The sequence below is a fragment of the Coturnix japonica genome, chromosome 4 (assembly GCF_054131305.1).
Source record: "Coturnix japonica strain WE chromosome 4, WE-NBRP24, whole genome shotgun sequence".
Classification (NCBI taxonomy): domain Eukaryota; kingdom Metazoa; phylum Chordata; class Aves; order Galliformes; family Phasianidae; genus Coturnix; species Coturnix japonica.
This window is the reverse complement of record NC_140666.1, coordinates 8,474,291-8,496,800: the sequence shown is the minus strand read 5'-3', so window position 1 is coordinate 8,496,800 and position 22,510 is coordinate 8,474,291. Positions and strand designations below refer to the sequence as shown.

The window sequence follows — 22,510 nt, the reverse complement described above, 5'->3', positions numbered from 1 at the left end:
GAGGAGCGATGGCCTTGGGAACATCCCTTTCACTGAATGCAGTGGTGGAATTATTAGGATAACTTATCCCTGCCTGTTCAAGTCTTAAATATTTTGTTTTCTGAATGGTGACAGCAGTCACTCTCCAGAGGGCCTCCTGTGCTACCAAAAGGTTACAGTTTTGGGGAGAAAACTGGAAGAGAGAGTATCAAATGGAATCTACTAATCTAATCTCAGTTGTGTGTGGTGGTGTGTATGTACGTGTATGCAGTAGTAGGTGTTCTCAGTGTATGTGAGGGCTGTTCTGACGAATCACAAAGGGCCTGAGATGTGGAAAAAGCAGTTTGGTAATACGTGAATTGTAATGTTTTTGAATGGTTTTGTCTATTGGAGTACCTGGATCCTCCTGGTTACTGTGAGAGCAAACATAGTAATAGTGACAAGTCCTAGCAAAGATGATCTTCTTATAGCATTTTCCTTACCCTATTTTGTTTCCCCAAAAAATGTTGCAGTGATTTCAGGTCGAATCACTGTAGTGCTGTATCCTCCCCTCACAAACTGAAATCATGAGGCTTTGAAATACACAAAGAAAACTGATTTAATAGAAACACTGCTGACAAGTGGGACCTAATGAACACAAGTTTCTCCTCTGCTTTTTTTCCAGTGACATGAAGCACCCTTACTCTCATCCTTTTCCTACACAGATTGAAACATGGAAGCTGAACATTGTGTGTGACTTCACAAGTTGGGTGTTCTTCCTGTAAATCAAAAAGGAATAAATGTTGAGATGCAGCCTGGGTGTTTTGTGACAGATATTTTGGACTAAGAGCTCTTCTGAGACTTCTCTTAAGAGGGGAAAAAAAAAAAAAAAAAGGCAAGAAACAAATTATCCAGTGGCTCTCAGTTTTATTAAATAAGCAGGTTTTATATAGATAGATAAATAAAGTATAACATTTCATGTATATTAAATAGTTGTGCAAACCTTCCACACAGAGCAGGGAGGCTACAGGTAACAGACTATATTAGTTTTGGATTCCTCTAAAGACTTTTAGTATGTTTACAAACTTCAAAATACCAAAGACCAAAATCATAGAGATTATATAATGGATCTTCAAAGGCTGAGCAAACACTGGCATGGGAATAGCTTAAGTAACAGCAAATTTGGGTTTTTTTTCCTGTTTTAGCATTGCAAGGAACACCTATGGCTCTGTCACACAGCCTGCCATGGGGGGTGCATAAAAAGGGGCACTGATGCCAAATACTTTACTGTAGCAACAGATCTCATGATCTGGTCAATAGGAGTCCTGTGGTCCCAATGTTTTGTGTTCACTTCTTCTAAGTCAAGAAAAAGCAGGTGTTTCTGTGGGCCAAAGCTGCAGAGAAATGAAGCTCCTAGCTCCTTTTTAGCGTGGGATTTTCAGAATGGCTGCATTCAAAACATGCTCTCCAAAACGTTCCTGATTGTGACTTGACAGATGTCGCAGGTATGCGTGCGCACCACCAACCAAGTTTTTAACAGGCTCACCAGGTCACGTTTATGCTTCATATGTTCTGGCTTTATCAGTAAGAATTCCAAAATCCAGAGATTGAGGCAAACTGGCCTTTCCAGCATGTGTGGAGAACTTACCTATGTCAATTACTTTGGGGTGTTGGTTTGGTATTTTTTTAATGGGGATTCTTCTGTTCTAAGCAACTGTATTGTTCACTTCCTATTTGTAAGAGTTTAAACTTAAAACGTTTGTTACTGAAAGCTAAACAGCCTCATGCTAGTGAATGATGTCCATGCAGCTGCACCTTGAGCGTTTGCACACAAGGTTTTATAAGTACCGCGTATTGGCCTAACATCCATTTTTATTTCCCCCACTCATTTTGTCATTGAGACTTACATTATATTTGGGTCAACCAAAATAACCCAAAGAGATTTATAAAATTTTACAACAATTAAACCATAACGTTTAATTCTACAGATGAATAAAGCCCACTACTGTAGCTGAATAAGACAACAACAGGCCTAACAGTAGTAAAATGTTCCATATGTACAACTTATATCTTACTAACATGTAATTCAAAACACATAAAATTAGGCTGACTTCCAATAAAGCATCTGAGTTTTCAATCAGGAGTATAACATTGTGCACTCTTAAGTGATAAGTGATGTCAAAGTAATACAGCTGGAGACTGAAGGTCAGTAATTCAGAATGCCTGGAGCAAGCACTGGCTCTGCTTACATTATCCCATCTTCTTGCAAGATTGCATCTCAGCACTTTTTTTCCCCCTCATTGCAGTTTCTCAGCTAGAATCTTATGGGTTTTATTAAAATATAATTTCTAGAACTGCTTACTTAACAGTTTTAAAAACATTTAAATACCATGCTCTCAGAAAGAGCATTTATACAAAGTCTTATATTTACAATATAGACATTTGTGATCGTGTGTTAATAAGATCAACTCTTCCATGTAAGAAGAAATCTAAGCTTATGCGCTCAAGAATAATTCATGTGTCAGTGTTTTGAGCTGGCTTCTAAACACGACTGAGAACAGATGTGGATATCGGAACTGTCACTTTAACTGGTGGATGAGGAAAGACTACAGCACATACGAAAGTTTCGTTTCCTCTAAGGTGGACTAAACAAGCACAACATTTGCGAGTTAATTTCCACAAGGCTACACTACCAACTCAGCGACTCTGCATGGGATGGATGCAAGGAGCTTTTTATACACAGGCAATCAATCAGCTTTCAGAGTGCCTCTCACAGTTGGTATGCCGTGTTTGCAGTACCATAGCTTTTGCAGTTAGAGTAATCCCTCTTCTTGTTTATCAGGAAGCCGACATTTGGTGAACATGAATGAGAACAACAGACAGGTCCTGCAGAAATGACTGGCTCCATAAACCGCGCACAGCTTCACACAGCAACTTCCTTCCACTCAGGCTTCCGCATGTTAAAGTATTAAAAACACCCACCAAAGCCTCCCGAGACAGCTTGTCTTCATAAGGGGAAGAAGAGGGGACAAACGTGTTTTTACATACAAACATCCCATACAAGATGGAAAATGTGAGTGCAATATAAACTTCATTTTAAGACCAAATAAATTATAAATTAATGCATTTAGAATAAAGCAGGCTCTACAGTAATTACCGTTACACTTCAAACGCATGCAGAGGAGTGAACGGCTAAGTTTTTACATTAAGTTTAGTGCAAGGATGAGTCTGCTCCATAGACTGAAGATGACCACGTGATGCCTTGAGGTGCACACAGTATCTGTGTGCTGATAAGTCGTCTTGCTCATCTAGAAATTATGAGTGCCCAGTTTAAATAACATGAAGTCATCGTTACTTGTGGGCTACTTCCATGTGACACACAGTGTCACAAACGCTGCGGTGAAGGTGGAATCCTGAAGTTAATGGGGAGGTTTATGGGTTGTTAGGGTGGGAGTGGGGGTTGGTGTGTCTTTTTTTTTTTTTCTTTTTTTTCTTTTTTTTTTAAACAGTTTTTATACAATGAAGAAAAAGAGATACAATTTGTATCAACAAACAAAAGGTCATTTCTGGCTATTTGAGGCATTGCTCTCAGCTGCTTAATACCATGCAAGAGAAGAAAAATTAATTGCAAATTAAATATCCAACGCGTTGGTTAGTAAGAAATGGTTTGGGATATTGCTTAGGAGTTCAACCTGTGTCCTCCAGCTACTGTAGGTGTCCAAAGATTTATTTTTTTGCTACTAACAGAGGTAGTAACCAACTAATTCAAACTCAGTTATTTTTAAACGCCGAGTATAAATACAAATCACCTTTGAGTTAACTCAATTTAAATATGTAATGACATGGTCATTATATATGTTCCCCGTACCAACAGAAGAATATTGGTCACGTGTGAAATGATATCCATTATCAGTATGTTAACTGTCATTGCACCTAAAATGGTTTTCTTTGTTGCTTTTCACCTGCAGGAACACATTTTGCCCATGATAAATAGCCTGAAGAGTATTGTGAATCAAATCAATCGTTTATACAGCAGTGCAAATGTGAAAATGGTGTCGTTTTGTTCCTGAGACAAACAGAGAATGAGAAAGCAGCATGCAAGCTGTTATCAAAACACCAGAAACAACCCTGACTGCAGCCTCACGTTCCGTGTGTTTCACAGTAAGAAACATTTAGGCAGTGTCACACCTTCTCATGAAGAAACAAGAGGCCGTAAACCAGGCCTTCTCAGCTTTCATGAAAAAAACTACAGTAGAAATTATTAAGTCCTAGCTCGAGACATATCGAGTTAGTCATGGTTCCAAATGTTGAAATATACAATGGAGTCAAAAAAGGGCGTTCAGTCAGTGCAGCTTAAAAAACAAGAAACGCCTCTTTTGGAGACTTTTAGCTACAAAGGTTCCCACCCTGAGCAAAATACCATTTGAGAAAACAATGCCACACAAAATTATCTCACTTGTTGAAAAGGAAGTTTTAGAAACATTCATGAGGCAAATGCATACCTCTGCATGGATCTGGAGAGCAAAACCGAGCAAGCTTCGCCACAAACCCCAACTGTAGCATCTCTTTTCAGAAAACAGCCATTCCTGCTCCTGTCATGGGTTCATCTTGGATGGCCATCTTGCATGCTAAATGCCATCCTTGCCCACAGAAGGGCTGTAGTTACTGATGAGTTCCTGCATTAACATTCAGTTCCCACTACTTGAGTCTGAGTAATCCAATTCATACACAACTGACAATGTCCTTTCATCTTCTTAAATTGTCTGGAGCAGCAGCTGCTTACTGCACTGCTGACAGGCAATTCTGAAGAGGGAAGCTACAGTTAAAACACCTTTTAGTTTTAGCACGCCTTCATATTCCTTAACGTTTTGGTCCTAATTTAATGAAGTATTTGGCTTCTGTTGGACCGAAGCAACAGTAACAGATAAACCTGTGGGGATCAGTTTTGAAATTTAAGAAAGACCATTAAGAAAAGAAACACTTTTGTCAAGTTACTTTTCTTCAGTATTTGAGGTACCAATAGGTGGTGTCAGATTGCAAAGCTGAAGCCCTAGAGGTCATCTGGGATTGTATACAGCATGCTTTGAAAGGCCAATTGGTTATTTATAATCAAACTGAAAGTGTACGTTAATACATGCAATATAACTGCTAATAATAGTTGTGTATTAAGAGCTTTGAGACACTGAATGTGACATTGTAGTTCTTAAGGAAATATCCATGCAGCAAGGTATGCATTTCCTGTAAAATGCTATTAAAAATCCCTATTTTTAAAATCTTAAAATTTACAATACAGTCAACTCTTAAATAGCGCCTCAATACATATACAACAACTACTGCGTACAGAAGTTTATCCTACCTTATTATAAAATATTTACAATAGATTTGCCTACTTCCTTCTTTATATAATTTTTCTGCCAGCTCCTATGTGCTGTATGGTTTCATTTATACAAAAGAGGTTATAATATCTCAGCGCCCGGTTCTTAGTTTGGCAACAATCATAGCTGCCAGCTGTTGTGCATCTGTCATGTGGGGATTCTTTTCCATCACAGAAAGGACAATGCTTGGCGGGAAGATATTGCAGAGGTTCTTGTATGTTTGATACTGGTGCTCTGGGATAATATGTTGCTCCCGTGGCTCACCACATATCCCAATCCATGGATTCCTCCACAGCTGCTCCATCTTCTCAGGCATGCTTCTTACCATTACAGGCTCATAACATGGCTGCATAAGGTTGTTACTCAATGGATATGAATGGTAAGTATAAGGGTCTGACGCACACGGTAACGGATCCCAACTAGCGTGCTGTTCTCTACACAGAGGTGGTCTTCTCTGCCTTGTAGGATTACTTTCATAAAGCCGTGAGTCAGAAATACTGTCCATTCTTGTCATGACCAAGGCACGGCTTGGTTGTGCAGTTGATGGATGAATATTTTGAGGCACAGGGTATTCTCCTGGACAACTGGACCGTGCTCCAATAACTGGATGCTGGGCATGCAGGCCTAAGTGGGAAACAGACTGTTTGCGAAGGGATTTAGGCTCTTCAGTTCCAAAACTCTGAACTCTATTTAAGGCTTCATGGTAACCATGGGGAAAAGGCTGAAGACGATTTTGCGATGTCAGTCTGTGGATCTTCACATTATCTTCTGGACTGGCATCTGCTACACCCAGATACAAGTCATTGTAAGAGGAATAAGAATCATTACTTGTATGGCTTAAGCAATTATCAGGACAGGGGCTTGAGTTTCTAGAATACATCCCCTGGTCCATATCAGCCCCGTAATAATCTGTGTTATGCATACTACTTATGCTCAAGTTGGAGAAATCACTGAGTAAGGAATAATAGCCATGGTCCCCTAATGATTCATATTTGGGATACTGGTCAGTGTAACTAACTGAGGTGCCATGGCTATTGGTGACTAGTATCGGAGGATATTGCACACTGGACATGTGTTCCAGTGAGGATTTCTGATGTGTGAACTGTGAAGAACCTGGCACTGGACTGCTTGCAGAACGAGTATTTAATGCACCAGCTGCATGGCTTTTTGGTGGAGGGAGCGTAGGTACACTTAATGCAGAAACCAGAGATGGGACAGAGTTGGCCTCAGACTTCCGGGCTACTGTTAACTTTTCCTCAGGCTCCACAGCTACTGATCTAATGCTTGGATCTGACTGACGCTTTGGGGCAATGCGTTTCACTTCAGAACTGATCTCTCCTTTGGAGCTGGAGGGCCCTGTGCCACATTTGGCCAAGGCTCCCTCACTCATTGTTTTCACAGCAGATAATTTGGCACTTATTCGAAGCTCATCCGCTACTGACCTTTGAGGCTGGTTTGCCCGTTCTGGGTGGTAATATTTACATTTGTGCCCATAGGTGCACTTTTTACCTGTAAGAAAAGTGATTTCAAGTTAAATAAACCAGAAATTGATACTACCACCTGCTACTTTTTTCTTCACACCTTTAGTGAAGGGTTTCTTAATTGTAATGTTTCTGTATTATCATCGTAAAGAATAATTACATATGCAGGAATTCACAGACTCTGCTACTACCTGTAACCAGGTATATCACCGCATGCAGCGCAAGGCACATCACTTTTCTTCCTACCACTCATAAGTTCAGTACTGACAACATACTCAATGCTATATAAAATAAAACATTCCTAACACAGTTGGTGTAGTTATAGATGTTTTATTGAATACAAACCAGAAAAAAAAAAAAAAAAAGCAAAAAGCTGTGATAGCTTTAATTTTTTGCTATATTGTTCTTATTAATATGTGCATGATGGACATAGAAAGAGATATGCTGCTAGGACAGCTAGTAATGACAAAATGTTAATTAATCGCTCGCCTCACCTACCTTTGAATAGAGTACATCAATATAGCTTAAGCACTTACCATAAGGACACGGTTGTTTTTTATGTTCAGGAATAACTGGCCTTTTCCTTAAGAAATTTTCAAGGCTTGGACCATGGCGTCCTAAAGGATCATCAGGAGGCATAAACCTAATGGTAAAGAAATGAAATTTGAACTGCAGTTTTTACCAAGGGTTTGGAATTGGCGAATTCTCTTAATTTTTGAAGAAAAAACATACTTGTCATTCACAAATGAATACATCAGCAGGCGCTCCTCTATGAACTTCTTCCATTCTGGTTTTTCATTTTGAAGATCGCGGTAGTTGTCATTTGATACAATTATGCCATCTGAGTCAAAGGCAAGCTTTACAATGAATCGATCATCATAGCAAACTACTCTTCTTCCCTGAACTCTTCGAGATGGGGTGAAAACAAGAATTTTTTCTTTCTCCAATTTCCGTAAGATTTCTTGATCTGTAAAATAAGTTTACTTAAGCAACTTCTTTAAATGTTTGTAAAGAAATGCAGCCCCTGAAATATTAAACTTAAACTCTCTCTTCTGAGAAATAATTTTCTTATTATGTGCATATATGATCCCCATTTCAAACAACAACAAAGACCTAGAAGGAGAAGGAGAATTTCTGAGCTTTCTAAGCACTAAGTAAATAACCCGTATTTAAGCTTCATAACTACTGTACTCCTCTGTAAATAACCATGTTTAGGAACAGTTAGGTAAGGTACATGTCAAAAACTGGCCTTGTTTAGCTTGGAGAAGAGAAGGCTCTGGGGAGACCTCATTGTGGCCTACCAGTACTTGAAGGGAGTGTATAAACAGGAGGGTGGAACAGCTGTTTGTGAGGGTGGACAGTGATGGAAAAAGGGGGAATGGTTTTAAACTGAGGCAAGGGAGGTTTTGTTATTAGGAAGAAGTTTTTCACCCAGAGGCTGGTGACGCACTGGAACAGGTTGCCCAAGGAGGCAGTGGATGCCCCATACCTGGAGGCATTCAAGGCCAGGCTGGGTGTGGCTCTGGGCAGCCTGGTCTGCTGGTTGACGACCCTGCACACAGCAGGGGGTTGAAACTATGTGATCTTTGAGATCCTTTTCAACTCTGGCCATTCTATGATTCTGTAACTCAATTATTACTGCCTTGTAATAGACTTCTTGTTAGCTTGGAGTAAAATGTAAGTACTGAAAATGGGGTCAAAAGGTATTCTGCTTCTTCAGTGTTCAAGATAACACTGCTAAATGTGTACCTGGCCAGGCAGCACTTATTTTCTATTAGCCCCGTGTATGGGAACTGTTGAGTCACAGCTTGAACCACTGATTGATCACCTGAGGAAAGGAGTGAGTCAGCCATGAGCACAGGTGAAGGCAATTCTAGACCCCATTTAAGGGCTGACTGCCACATGGAAAGGGTCTCTTTCTGGAGATCTTTTTTCTGTGGAGTTTTCCCTGCCAACCTAGATCTTTAGATATATATATATATTTAGATAGATATTTAGATATAGATAGAGCTTTAGAATATTCCTTCTCTGTTTGCTTCACATCAATTGAACACACCAATTGAGCCCAGCAACTGAGAATTATTTTCTGTCCCGTTAACAACATTTGCTATTGGTGGAAAACTGTATCTCCTCTCATGAGCATTGACATGATCCAGTTATATTTCAAAAAATAACTCTTTTTTTTTTTTTTTTAAATGCAAATACTTAACTGTTCCTCACCAGTGAAATTGTGTTGTTCCCAAACAGCTGAGTGCAAGCAACACTATGACCACAGCTTAGTATGTAGTATGTCATTAGAACAATGACACCATTCTGTCTTAATATAACACATTTATTTACTTGAACCAAAAAGTCAAACAAAATCTTGACCTGTTACCTGTAATTGGTGCATCTGGTCTAGACTGTTCTTTTCTCCATGCAGGTACGAACACAGTGATATCTTTATGTCCTTTTTCCAGAAACCAATCAACAGCTAGTTGAATTCCCCGACAGGAAAATCCTTCTTTATTTCCATGGCTGAAGAGAAAAGAACCAAAGAAACAAGAAAACAAAACAAAACAAAACAAAAAAAAACCCAGAAGACTTAGAAACAGGAAATATAAAAGTTTTGGGTTTGGGTTTTGTTGTTTTTCCTTTTAAAGCTGTCATGATGTGGGTAAATAAGGGAAGCAGAATTTGTAGACACAGGTAAACTGTTTTGTCAGACCAGCTTACTTAATTGAAAAATGACAGTTGGACAAAGCTGTTTAATCATCGAATTATGAAACTACTACTTCAGTCATAGTAGTTCAGTAAAATTTAAAACAAGCAAGCAGGCAAATACAAAACAGTTATAGAATAATCCTAATGCAAAAGTGTTACAGAAATGCTAAGTCATGGTCTGAAGCAGTGATGCAGCACCTGGTGGGAAGGCAGAGCCAGGCCAGAGGAGGTGTATGCCATGTACCTGGGTGACTGGAAGGCATGTGGCCAAGATCCACCTCTTCCGGACCTCACTTAAGGGCTGGCAGTGGAGGTATCTCTGCTGTCATTGTTGCACTTTCCATCACACTACAAAAAGCTTTTTCGGCTTTTTCATTTTTTTAGCTCATCTATTGAAAAATGTCACCATGTGCAAAAAATTGAGCTCACCTGAAATAGTGCTGTATAAAAGTTAGCAATAATAAAAAGACAAGAGCTAGTGATGCTGGCTGTTATGAGGAACAGATGCTTTTAAAACATCTTTTAGAGAGAAATGACTCTGTAAAAGTTCTCCAAGTTCCTCCTTCCCTTCTCCAACTAACCAAAAACTTGTTTGCTGCAACATACTGGGGTCTCTACAATTACACAAATTCAGAGTGTTTGAAACAGCTCTATGATACCACTTTCATTCATACAGTGGCATTAAAAGTTTTTGCAAAGGAAAAATAGACACTAGTTAGAATCTTAATTATAGATCTTATTCAGTCTACCTTACAGGTTGATTCATTAAACATGAAACACAATTCTTCAGTTTTATCATAAATCTTCTCAGGAAATAGTTAAGGAGTGCCTGAATAATGTATGAGGACGCATACTAAATATACGTTCTTGGTATTTATTCTACATATCTAAGAAAGACATATAGGCTGCATTATGGATTGATTTCACATTTAGATTCAAGCTAGTATTTTCTTTGTCTGAAAAAGAGTGTATGTATTGGACATTGAGGAAGAAAAAATACCTAGGGGGAACAAAAACAAGGTTGACTCTCTTACTGGAAAGAATAATTATAAACCCCCCCCCACACACACCTTGTCACACTTCAGTTAGCAACGTGAACTACTTTTAAAATTGCATTGGAAAAGAGCAGACTGATAAGCCAATGTTATTCTCCTTGATGTGCTTTTCTCAAAATGCCTTCATTCAAAATTGTCTGCTTCCTCAAGACAGCTGCAGTTCTTTGTCAACTATGAGACAGCAATGAAGCTGCCCAGTTCAATATTCTAGCCAGGACTTCTATAGGAATTTATTCAGATAATTTCGTTTGCTGCAAAAGGTGTTAACTCAATCAGATCAGTGCTGCTGTATTGAGGAACAGTGTCCTTGCTTTCAAAGAGTGGTTGAGCAGCCTCCTAAGGGAGCATTCCAGCATGCTATAAAAGCCACGTGACACTACTTACCAGAAATAACCAGGAGGACTAGCCAGCAGTGAGAACTACAGGAGAAGAATTTCCTAGTAGTCCAAGTAATTGACTGTAATTAAAGAGACTTGTGGCTCTACAAAATGCTAAGAATGCCTCCCACAGTTTAAAGCAACTGTCATTAGTTTGTAGCAATATCCAGTTGCCACACCATCCGGATTCGAACTATCAGTTCTGTGTAGCATTCCCTAAAAATGTTCAAGAAAATATTCTACACTGAAAATGGAAGTGTTCTTACATAGGCACCATTCAGTTACATTAATTTTTTTACCTTAAAGGCACATGACTACAATTTGCATCATCAATGCAGGTGTTTTTGAATGCAAAAACTGAATTAATCTTTCACTTTTCAGGTATTCTCAGCCCATACAACAATGCTGCATTTTACTGAAGAAGTCTCTAGTATAATTTTATGGATTATAATCAAAAATTTTACTCATTGAGAAAAACATCACAGATTGCTGGAGTGCAGTGAAATACATGTTGTTCCTGGGCTCAAAACACTGGAGGAGGTAACGCTGAAACAGATCTACGGCAGTCAGATAGCTAATATCAGAAGTGTAACTAAGGCCTATGGATAACGAGGATATTCCAAATCCTTGCAACTTAAATCATTAATGAAAAAGCATTGCTAAAGTGATTTTATGTACCCTTTTCAGATTTTACAGAATATAATATTATTTTAGATTTTCAAATGCATACACAGTTTATTTTATAAGCAGAGTATTAGTTCACAGGTAATAAGAGTATACAATTTCTGCCAGCTGCTGTCAGGAGTTACTCAGGCAGAGACTGAAACTACAGTAAAAAAAATTAAAAAGATAGTAAAATCAATATTGGTGATGTTGCTTTACGGGAACATCTTTATTGTGGTGTAGCTTAATGCTAACTGGTAGGCAAGTACCAAAGCTGTTCCCTCATTCACTGTACTCAGAGGTGGGAGAAATTGAGATGTAGGGAAAAAAATAAATCCTAGTGGGTTTGAGACAGGAGTTCACTGAAATAAAAGCAAAGGCTGCACAGAAACAAACACAGAAAAAAGCATTGCTCTCTACTTCTCATCAGCATGCAATGTTCTTCCGCTTACTGGGAAGCAGGATCTGAATACATACAGCTGTTGCTTGGGAAGACAAATGCATACGTAATGAGAATCAGAGAAGAAGGGACCTTTAAAGATCATCTAGTCTAACTATGCTGACATGAGCAGGGATGTCTCTTATTATATCAGGTTGCACAAAGGCCTATCCAGCCATACCTTGAACACTTTCAGGAATGGGCCATCTGGGCAGCCTGTGCCAGTTTTTCACCAGCCTCAAAACACAGAATTTCTGCTTTATTTCAGTATAAAACCATTAACCCTTGTCCTATCACTACATATCCTTGTTAAAAAAAAAGTCTCTCGTCTCTCTTTCTTATAAACCCACTTTAAGTACTGAAAGGCTTTCTTGGAGCCTTCTACAAATTAAACAACTCTAGCTCTCTCAGTCTTTCTTTGTAGAACAGGTGTTCTAGGCCTGCCATTTTGTGGCCTTCCTCTAGAACCACCTTAAAGTTCACACCTTTCTTGTGCTGAGGAACCCATAGCTCAATTCAGTACTCTAGGTTGTCTTTCATAAGGGTGGACTAGCAAGGGAGAATCACTTCCCCTGACCTATTGGACATGCTGCTTTTTATGGAGCCCAGGATACAGTTGGCTTTCTCCTTCTTTCCCAGAGCTCTTACTGCTGAGCATGATATCATAGTCTGGAATATATGTTCGGTCAATTCATGTCAGCTTAATGGCAATGTCCCTTCCCCACCTCTTGTCCACCCTCAGGCTACTGGCCAAGACAGGGTTGGAGAGAAGGCCCTGATGCTCTGCCAGCACTGCTCTGCAACAGTCAAAACATTGGTGTGATATCAATGCTGTTCTTGTTATAAGGGCAAATCACAACACGGCATGGGCTGCTCTGGGGGAAGTTAAATCCTTCCCATACAAGATCCAGTATAGATCCATGTTAACCACAGCTTGAGTCAGCATAGACTCAGGTAGCCTTGTGCATAAGTGCATCTGAATTCACAAGTACCTCAGCTGTGTGAGTCAGTAGGTTAAGCTCATGCACAGCCATGTACAGACACTGCTAAATTGCTTTGACTGAATAGGCTTGGTCAGCAGTAGTTCAACTTTCCCCAAGTCCAGCACACACCATCAGCATATATTAATGTCATTTTGGACTATTTTTAACTCCCCTGTTTGATCACCTCTGGATATTAATATTTTTCAATATTGTTCAAGGACTTAAAACAAAACACAGCACAGTACTGTTAAATTCCCCAGCACCAATACAGATTTTTCACATCAATATTTTTTGTTATTTTCTTCTTTTCATATGTTGCAAGAGGGAAACCCACCTCATAGCCACATTGCTTCCATCAATGACAATTGGCCTCAAGTTATCACTGTTATCCACAACTTCATCTTCAAGTGACAATTCAGGACTTGCTATTTCCTTTGGGCAAGGATTTCTTGGCACCAGAGTATTAGTGGTACTGCTGGCACTACTCTGTCCCTCTGATTCACTTTTGTTACCAAGTCTCACAAGTTCCGCCAGAACATCATTGATGAGTGCATCTGCTCCCAGTTTATTCAGTACAGCCTGGATCTGATCTCCTGCATACCCAAGCTTTAAAGCAAAATCCATTTTAGCTTGGTATTCCTTGTCCACATTTGTTTTGCATTCCTCTAGTTTCAAGTCTTGTGTGATACTACTCTGTGAAAAACTTGGGCGATCCAAGCATGGGGAACGACAGAGTGGCCGATGTGGTTTAGTGGAAACCTCTTTTTCTCTCCATGGAATATTGCTACAGCTGCTTCGGAAGTACGGTTGCTCAGGTTCACTTTCTGAGCTCGTCCATTCCTCAGATTCAGCACTGCATTCCCCAGCATTTTGTTCCACATTTCTCTCTTCTCTGGGGTGCCTCTTCTCCATTTTCAGTTTCCCTACCATAGACCAGGCCGTCATCACGTTCAGCTTCCAGCCAGAGAGCTCAGAAATTTTCCTTCATTTCCAAAGTCACCTGGATTTCATACTCAATTGCACTGTGTTTGCTAGTTACACAAAGCTTACGCAAGGCTGGAGCTAATTTGCCTTGCTTACCATGTTCTGGCATAAACAGCACCAACATGAAGTTCCTTTAAAAAAAAAAAAAAAAAAAAAAGAGCTTTTGTAAAATTCTGCAATACTTGACTACAGTAATTCTGTTTACAAGTAAATAGAGTTCTCTAGTTATTTATATTTCCATGTTAAGACTGATATTAATAAAGCATGTAATTTTGTTGACTCTTTAGTCACAAATTAGATTATTTTTCCCACCCACAGTATCTCCACATATGAAAAAAATTACTTCCCACACTACACACTTGCAGCTGTAATTAATAGAATATCTTACTAATATTTAGATGGGATTTAAAAAGTAAAAAAGTGACCCAAAACTTTCTCTAGAAAGCTGTCTTTTTTAGCCTTGCACTGGATGAACAGCCTGTCAGCTTCAGCAACACAATGTGGAGTTCCTGTATATACAAAATCTAATACAAACCCTTTCAGTGTCTTTCAGAAACATTTTTACCATCAGAGTCGTTAAGCATAACCTCCTTAAATTTAGTGCAAAGTGGCAGCAAGACATGCAAAAAAAAAAAAAAAAAAAAAAGTTCAATACAAACATGCAGAAAGGTTCTAAGCAATGATCATCTTGTGCTTTTCATTTACCATATCTATTGCACTGAACATTCTAAAATCAAGGATGGATTCCACCACATTTTGTTAGAAAGCCAGGATACATGTTTGCAGTTTCAGTCTTACACCAGAAGTGTTCAAGGAATCCCATTGAGAAGTCTGACAAAATAAAAGTCAAGGTGACCTACGAAAGGTTGAACTGACAAAACAGTTTAAAACTGAAAAAAAGTTTTTACAAGCAATAGCAGTGCATGTTATTGAGACAATTGTCATTTTGGACCTATATATAAATATAGACAACTAAATAAAATTATTTGAGATATTTGGAGAATAGAAGGAATTTCTAAGTCAGCATTTAAGGCACAATTGGAGTTCAGCTATTTGACAGAAGAGTTGATGAGCTAACCAAAGTAATTAACAAGAGGCCTACTTTCAGAATGTTTCAAGTCCTGCTTTCCTTTATAAAATAGCAGAATAAGAATGGAGCATTCAGTGAGAATAACGAAAAACAATGCAATTGTCACGATGAAGCGATTTATTTCAAATCCAACCTCTCTTTTTAGCAAATTTTGCTTTTGTTAAAGTCACCTCCTTTAGATGTAGCTACAGACAAAAACAAGAGAGTGAAAGAGATAAAAAGGCAAACATATCCAACTCCCAAAGAGAACCAACTATTTTAAAGTTACATCTCTATTGGATATTTTCATTAGCAAATATTAGTCTGAAGAAGCGTGAGAAACACGATCCGGATTTAAACAGCAATCACAAAAGAAGCCCTAGCACTGGCACCTATTCTGAAATATACTTTTGCTTGTTACCTTTGTGTTCTAAAGAATGCTGTAGATTGATATAAGCTCTGGATGCATGAAAAGCTCTTACCCAAGACTGCTATGAGAATTTTTGTGACACTAAATAGGCACGACTTTGACATCAGAATGAAGATAGCCAAATATGTCCTTTCCTAATAGGCTCCCCACACATCTCACTTTGTAATCACTTCTACTGTGCAGCTGTTAAGTCCAAGGTTTGAAAATAGTTATTAGACTTTCGTGAGGGGGAAGGGAAAGGTGCACCTTGTTTTTTGTTTTTGTTTTTTTTCCTAAAAATATAATCTTAAATGTTTTCCATGGAACAAAATTAAGTAAATACTGGAATCAAGAGAATATTAGAAATGCTGACATTAATATATTAATATACGGATGTAAGACAAATTTAACATGAAAACATAGTCTTGTATACTAGAAGTATTGAAAATGAAAAATCAGTTTCTACTTTTACCTGAAAAACAGCAAGAACATTTTACAAAGTGTTGTAAGATACAAAGGAAAATGAAAGAACCAGCAGCATGCACAGAAGTCAAAGCTTATTCATTCTAAGTTTTATATTTTAGATACTTAGACGTTGAAACCCAAAGCTCCTTATCTCAAAAACTATTTGAGAGAGTGCAAGGCCTACAGAGCAGCCAGCTTTTGCTGAAGATAACTGGCATTAGCATTATTTATAGTACCCTCTTCACTCAGCAGTGTGAAATGGAAGCCTTCTTGACTTAAAAGAGATACCCTTATTTTGTAATACTTAAACTGAAAAAATATTCAAGTAGTTTTTGTACTTGTATTATAAATGAAACCAACTCATTTTTCCATGCTGGAAGAGATTACCTAAGTTGCAGACCTGAGATCTTCATCCCTTTTACACATTTAAAGACATAAATAAGCAGTATATCACAACAATTCTAGTGACCAAGACTAACATTAATTTCTCATATCTATTACTGGGTTATGGCAGGTTACAAAGTTTCAGATCTTTTTTGCTGACCATGTTGAAAACCTCCTCATCTGACTTAGAGAAAATGGTACTAAGTCAGTAGGTAATTGGGCTCAACTTCTTGATGAGAAAGACAGTAGACTGAAAAAGCAGAACACTCCATAACAACAGAAATCAGATCTCAGATAAGGTGCTTCAGAGCTTCATTTTTCTACCGTTGATTATGTATTTGCCCTGCAAGTTTTCCTGACAATTTTAAAATGCATGACTTTATACCTATGGCACTTTTCCATAGCTAAGCTTTCATTAAAAATCCAGAAATTAACCTAGAGACTATTTCAGATAATGCCAGAATAAGAAAAATGTGATCCAATTAACAGACAACAGGTAAAAGAGTGAAAGCATTTTGATTAGCTAGAATCTTGAGAAAACGTGGCCAGTTCTGAAAACCCAAAGTACAATTCCTTAAGTGATATGGTCACAGTAGATTTGGAACACTAAACAAACCAATGCTGCACTGATAAGCTATGAAACCCTAGGGCCAAATCTACGGCCTTGCCAATGAAGTTATTTTGCTTTGGTGGAGACTGCAGGATTTAATTCAAAAGAGGATAGAAAGAACATAGAATAGAAAAGATGTTATCCATTTTTCATTGCTGCCATATCATAGAATTTTGTTAAACTTTACTATTGTAGCAAGAAACTCTAAGGTCACTATAAATAATGCCTCACCTCAGCGTTCAAGGTAATTCAGATTTCTTTCTATAAAGTACTTCAAATGAACACATGAACATTGATATCAGTTGAGATCATACACAAAAGCGAAGTGTGTGTAGCATGTCACATAGAGTACTTGAAATATTCTTCTGAAGGAATACACTACCAATAAAGTCTGAACTGAAAAGTGACAGAAAGGTAGTGTAAAACTCAATCATCTTATTCCAGACTTCATTCATTTTGTCACATTCACAAGCTGGAATTCAAAAGAGCAGAATGGACATAATGTAAATAATGAATACAGGAAGTGTTACTTTAGCTGTTTCGTAAGATATATTGAATCAACCAACTTCTTGACCTAGAAAAAACAAGCAGTGCTAAACACAATAAAAACAGCAACTACAGGCCTGACTTGGATAGGGAAGGCATTATTTCTATTGCATTAGTTATTAAACTTGACTTCTTAAGACAGAAAACAAAACACCCTGTACAGTAAACACGCATTTAAAAAAAAAAGAAAAAAAAAAAAAAAAAGGCATCATAGCAATATACGGTGACTCTTTCCACCAATCTTTTCTTTCTAGTAATGTTACATAATCATGTTTAGTGCAATTGCTGCTGAAATTCTGCTGTCACTACCAAGGCAACGTTTACACTTTAGCTGATATTATGTAAAATATGAGAAGTATAACCCCTACAAACATTACCTGTTAGCAGTACCTTATAAAGTGAGATAATGTATGGAGACCTAAAAACAAAAACAAAAGAAGCCAGACACTTGTTCTCCTAATTCACATTCTGATAGGAGGCTGTTTGCTACTGTTCACTCTGCAGATCTGAAATGACTCACTAATGCCACAGGCAAGAACAAAATGTGGTGTTTGTGGCTAAGTCAAAGACACATCAAATATGACACATCTTAACTCACACCAATTTGACCATTATTTTCAAATTAAATATTTAGAACTCTGCTTTGCTAGACTAAACCAAATCCTCCTTTAACCGAAAATTTCACCCAGTAATAAAACAATCTTTCGTAAATCTGAAAACAAAGGATATTCCATTTCTGAAGTTCTCAATATAATATATTGACTGGACCCCTATGAGTATGCTATGCCATCCACCAAGTGGGAGGATGAACTCAGCACCTAGGTCTTGTGCTTTGTGATACACAACCAACCACTTTCGAAGCTACTAAATAAAGTGTTAGAAACAGAAAAAGGTATCCCATTGAGTTAGCATCAAGCAATATCTTTACAGAAATAAGGTTTTAACAGTGTCTTGTACCTGGAGGTTTTCAGGTCTGTTGCTATTGTAAAAACAATGTTGGGTCACTAATTCATCTGCTTTAAGCAGCACGCTGGACTAGATGAACACCTGAAGTTCATTCCAATCCAAGTTATTCTTTGATCTCAGATTGTTTCATTCCTGTGGTGACAGCACTGTTCATCTCCAAGAAGAGTACAGAAAAATAAACTTTTGCTTTCAAAAATGAAATAGTAAATCCTTATGCTATAGCATACATTTCACTCTTTAAAGACAGATGACCTATATATGGGGCAGGACAAAGCATCAATTAGGAAAGACGTTGCAAAGAATCTAAAAAAGGGGGGGAAAGAGAGGAGTATTAGGGTTAGGGTTTCATGTGGTTCATAGTTAAAAACTCTTAGACAATCATTTTTATATGAGATGGATGAGGTATCTGTGGGCTTGTTAAAGGGGTAAATACTTTAAATTTCTTGTGGATGCTCTTACTAAAAAATAACTCAAGTTTAAACTTTTTGCCGTAACATAAGGTTGATATTCTGATCCTGTTAGTAGCACTCCATGTCTATGTCTTTCCTGTGCTGAGGACTGCATCTGAACGCAGCACTCCAGGTGAGGAGTCACCAGCACAGAGTAGAGGGGCAGAATAATTTGCCATGACCTGCCAACCATGCTTCCTTTTATGCAGCCCAGGATATCTAGTAAATGTATATGTTTGGTGGCCCTGCTAGGCAGGGGGGTTGGAACTACATGGTCCTTGAGGTCCCTTCCAACCCGGGTCATTCTGTGATTCTGTGAAATGGTTGGCTTTCTGGGCTGTGAGGGTACATTGCTGATTAATGTCCAGCTTACCATCCACCACTACCCCCAAGTCCTTTTTGGCAGAGGATGTGCTAAATTTTTTTGACCCCAGCTTGTTATGGTAGTGGGGGCTGCCATGACCTAGGTGCAAGTCTCTGTAGCTGGTTTTGTTGAACCTCACGAGGTTCTCCTGTGCTTACTGCTCAGCTTGTCAAGGTATCTCTGAATAGCTTCCCATCCCTCAGGCATGTCAACCACATCAGGAATGGTGTCATCCAGAAACTTTCTGAGGGTGCAACTCAATCCCACTCTCAGTGTCACAAGATATAAAAGAGTATCAGCCCCGGCACAGCTCCCTGAGGGATGCCACACATCACTGATCTTTATCTGGACATTAAGCCACTGACCACTATATCCTCACGAAATTCTGAAGGAGTCACACAGCAAACAATGTAAAGACTAGATTTTCTTTTAGCATGATGCTAGCAAACACAGTCAAAAGTAACTCACTTAAGAAAATTAAATACAGCATTGTTGCAGGAATGCTAAATCACAGCCTGAAGCAGTGATGGAACACGTGGTGGGAAGGCAGGGCCAAGCCAGGGGAGCTCAGGTACATGCAGTGCATCTGAATGACTGGAAGGGATGGAGCCAGGATCCACTCCTGCACAGAACACATTTAAAGGTTGGCAGTGGTGGTTAGGGTATTTATCTGGAGTTCCTTGTGTACCTGAGGCCTTCCAAAGGTAAGCAGGTTTTTTTCCCCCTTTAATTCTGTGCCCACTGCTGCTGTGTTTGGGCTTATCCTCATTTACTGCAGCCAAAGAAAAACTGTGCTACCATGCTACTTCTGCTGTATTTTCCATCACATTATAGCATTACAAGCAGCTACCCTTAAACAAAAAGATACTTAGCTAAAGACTTTAAATATAGAAAGAATGTATGTATTTGCACGGAGACTGATAGCAAATGAAGTTTTTGCTGTTTTTTTTTTTGTTTTTGTTTTTTTTTGTTTTTTACTTTAAAATACATTTAAAAGAGGTTTTTCAAATGAAATTGACTTAGGAAGCTTTAAAGAGGACTTCCATTAAAACTCTGTAAGCATCATTTTAGAAGACCGCCTGAGCACAGGTTCAGAAAACATCAGCAGTTACAGGACCAACATACAGAAAACATGACAAAGAAACGACACTTTCCAACAGCAGTTAAACTGTTCTGTTTGAGAATTACCTCCACATCCCCACTAACTGAGTTTTCCAGCTAGACTCATTTGCAACACTTAGAAAATTTACCTTTCAACTCTATGTACCACAGTGGCATTTATAGTATGTAGCAATTAAAAGATGTATTTCTATAATGCAGGGTACTTCCTGTATAAAAGCAATGACTTCTCAGACATCCACTTCAATGAACTCACCAAGCATATGAAATCAGATGGCTCTGTCATGCTAATGCTGCCTATTCCCAGGTACAAAGTACTGCCGATGTGCTGAACATACATCCATGAATAAGCAGGATTTTCATTCTCTTTCTACTCTTCCTTTCCACTCATGACAGCACATATCACTAAAACACACTAGAAGACTTAAAAGGAAAAAAGATAACACATGTATTAAACAAACAGAATTAACTTAGATCCACACTTATCAACTTAAGAAGACACAGTATAGATTTTGCATTCCATTTTATTGTTCAGTGACTTGGGAAAGAATTACAAGAGTCTTGTGAAATAGAGTCTCGAAAGGTTTAAATGATAATCGGAAAAGAGCTATGCAAAATAACACTTTCAAATGAACTGATTAGAAATACGGCTGTAAACTTCCTCTGTATTTGTAGTAAACGATCAGTTTTTAATTCACATTCGCAGTATAAAGCAAAATGGAAGGATGTGAGCAGCGATCATCAGGTACCCCCTGTGAAAGTAATTTCCTTATTTAAGCACGATGCTTCTATTAATACAGATTCCTTGCTACCCATCTTGCTACCTATGTTCAGAGACAGAACACCGTAGCATCATGCTACCACAGCCTTCACTATCCCTACTTTGCCCTTATTAAATGAAACCAGGAAAATAACCCCGTCTCTGCACCCAGCTGGTAAACGGTGTCTGAAATGGCCTAGATAAGAGACCCCCGGATCCAAACCCCGCCGGGATAACCACGTCAGCTCCCCACGCGGCCTCGTGCCGCTACGCAAAGCCCCCGCGGATCGAGTCGGAACTCGCAGAGACCGGCGCTGCTGTCGGGAAGAAGCGGCATTAGGCCAAGCGGCCGCCCGGAGCCCACAGCGCGGGGCCACACGCCGGAGCAGCGGCTCACCAGGCTCGGGCCGGGCGTGCGGGCGGCGGAAGGCCGCGCCTCAACCGCGGCGGCCCGGAGAACTGCCGGCGGGCGGCAGGGGGCGCCCCACCGTCCTCTCGCGACACGCAGAGCCCCTCCGCCGTGCCGGCAAAGGGCATCCGCCACTGCCGGGGCGCCGCCGCTCCTCCGGCCGCCCAACGGCTTCCCTCGCCACCCCTCTCCTCAGCCGGGGCCTCACCCGCTGTTGTCGCTGCAGACGCCACCCGTGGCTCCTTGCGGAATCTGGCGGCGGAACGGCGAGGGACGGCGCGGCTCGGCGCGGCCGCGGCACGGGCCCCACGCCGACCGCTCCCGCCGCATGGAGGGGGAAGGACAGTCCGGAGTGAGGGGAGAGGGTTGGAGGGAGAGGGAGGCAAAGCCCGGGCGGGACGGGGTAGGGAAAGACGGGGAAAGGTACGGCGGTACGGCTCAGCGCCGGCGGGAGCGCGGACGCCGCTGCCTCCGCCTCATCCCTGCCCGCGCCTCTGCCGGGCCAACGCCGCTGCCCGGGCGCCGTCGCTTAGCAACCGCGCCCAGCCCCCGCTGCTGCAGGCGCCCGATTCCTCGCGGCACCCGCGCGCTCCCGGAGGCAGCGCACGCGTCGCCCGGCCGCAGGAGCGCGCGCAGCCTTCCGCTCCTGCCCTGCGCAAGGGCGGTGCGGGCGCCTATCCGCCTATCCCGCCTATCCCAGTCACGAGCGGCGCTACTACGCCTGCTAAGGGGCTTGTCCGCCGTGTTTTGCCGAGGAAGGCCGCTATTAAGTTATAATCTTGCGCGTAACCGTGTTACAGCTCAAGAGTCCGTTGGAAATAAGTCCCCGAGTGGGTGATGTGCTCGAGTTACACAAAAGAATGGGAAAAAGACTATCTGGTGCCTTTATTGAAATGGGCCTGGCTGGAGGAAGGGTGACATGCAATACTAGGGGTGTTTTCC

General features: G+C 40.1%; 1 protein-coding gene across 7 annotated transcripts; it reads right to left on the bottom strand.

The window, feature by feature from the left end:
- Positions 1-868: 868 nt before the first annotated feature.
- ZC3H12B (zinc finger CCCH-type containing 12B) lies at positions 869-22,064 on the bottom strand. Of its 7 annotated transcripts, none has more exons than XM_015860084.3 (8): positions 21,777-22,064; positions 20,656-20,822; positions 14,554-14,608; positions 13,369-14,149; positions 9,192-9,331; positions 7,547-7,781; positions 7,351-7,457; positions 869-6,842 (listed from the first exon to the last, which is right to left on the bottom strand). In XM_015860084.3, the coding sequence occupies exons 4-8, from the start codon at positions 13,977-13,979 to the stop codon at positions 5,425-5,427; spliced, it is 2,511 nt and encodes an 836-aa protein (XP_015715570.2). In that variant the 5' UTR covers positions 13,980-14,149; positions 14,554-14,608; positions 20,656-20,822; positions 21,777-22,064; the 3' UTR covers positions 869-5,424. The 7 variants fall into 7 exon arrangements, with proteins under 7 accessions (XP_015715570.2, XP_015715568.2, XP_015715572.2 ...); XM_085544384.1 differs by lacking the exon at positions 14,554-14,608 and having other exon boundaries at positions 5,365-6,116; positions 6,776-6,842; XM_085544385.1 differs by lacking the exon at positions 14,554-14,608 and having other exon boundaries at positions 5,365-6,113; positions 6,776-6,842.
- Between the last annotated feature and the right edge of the window lie 446 nt (positions 22,065-22,510).

Excerpts from the sequence above, each read along its gene's own strand:
- ZC3H12B (XM_015860084.3), bottom strand. The coding sequence starts at position 13,979 with ATGACGGCCTGGTCTATGGTAGGGAAACTGAAAATGGAGAAGAGGCAC. Across the intron at positions 7,458-7,546 it reads TATTCATTTGTGAATGACAA|GTTTATGCCTCCTGATGATC; the intron begins GTATGTTTTTTC and ends CTTTACCATTAG. Across the intron at positions 6,843-7,350 it reads AAAACAACCGTGTCCTTATG|GTAAAAAGTGCACCTATGGG; the intron begins GTAAGTGCTTAA and ends CTTTTCTTACAG.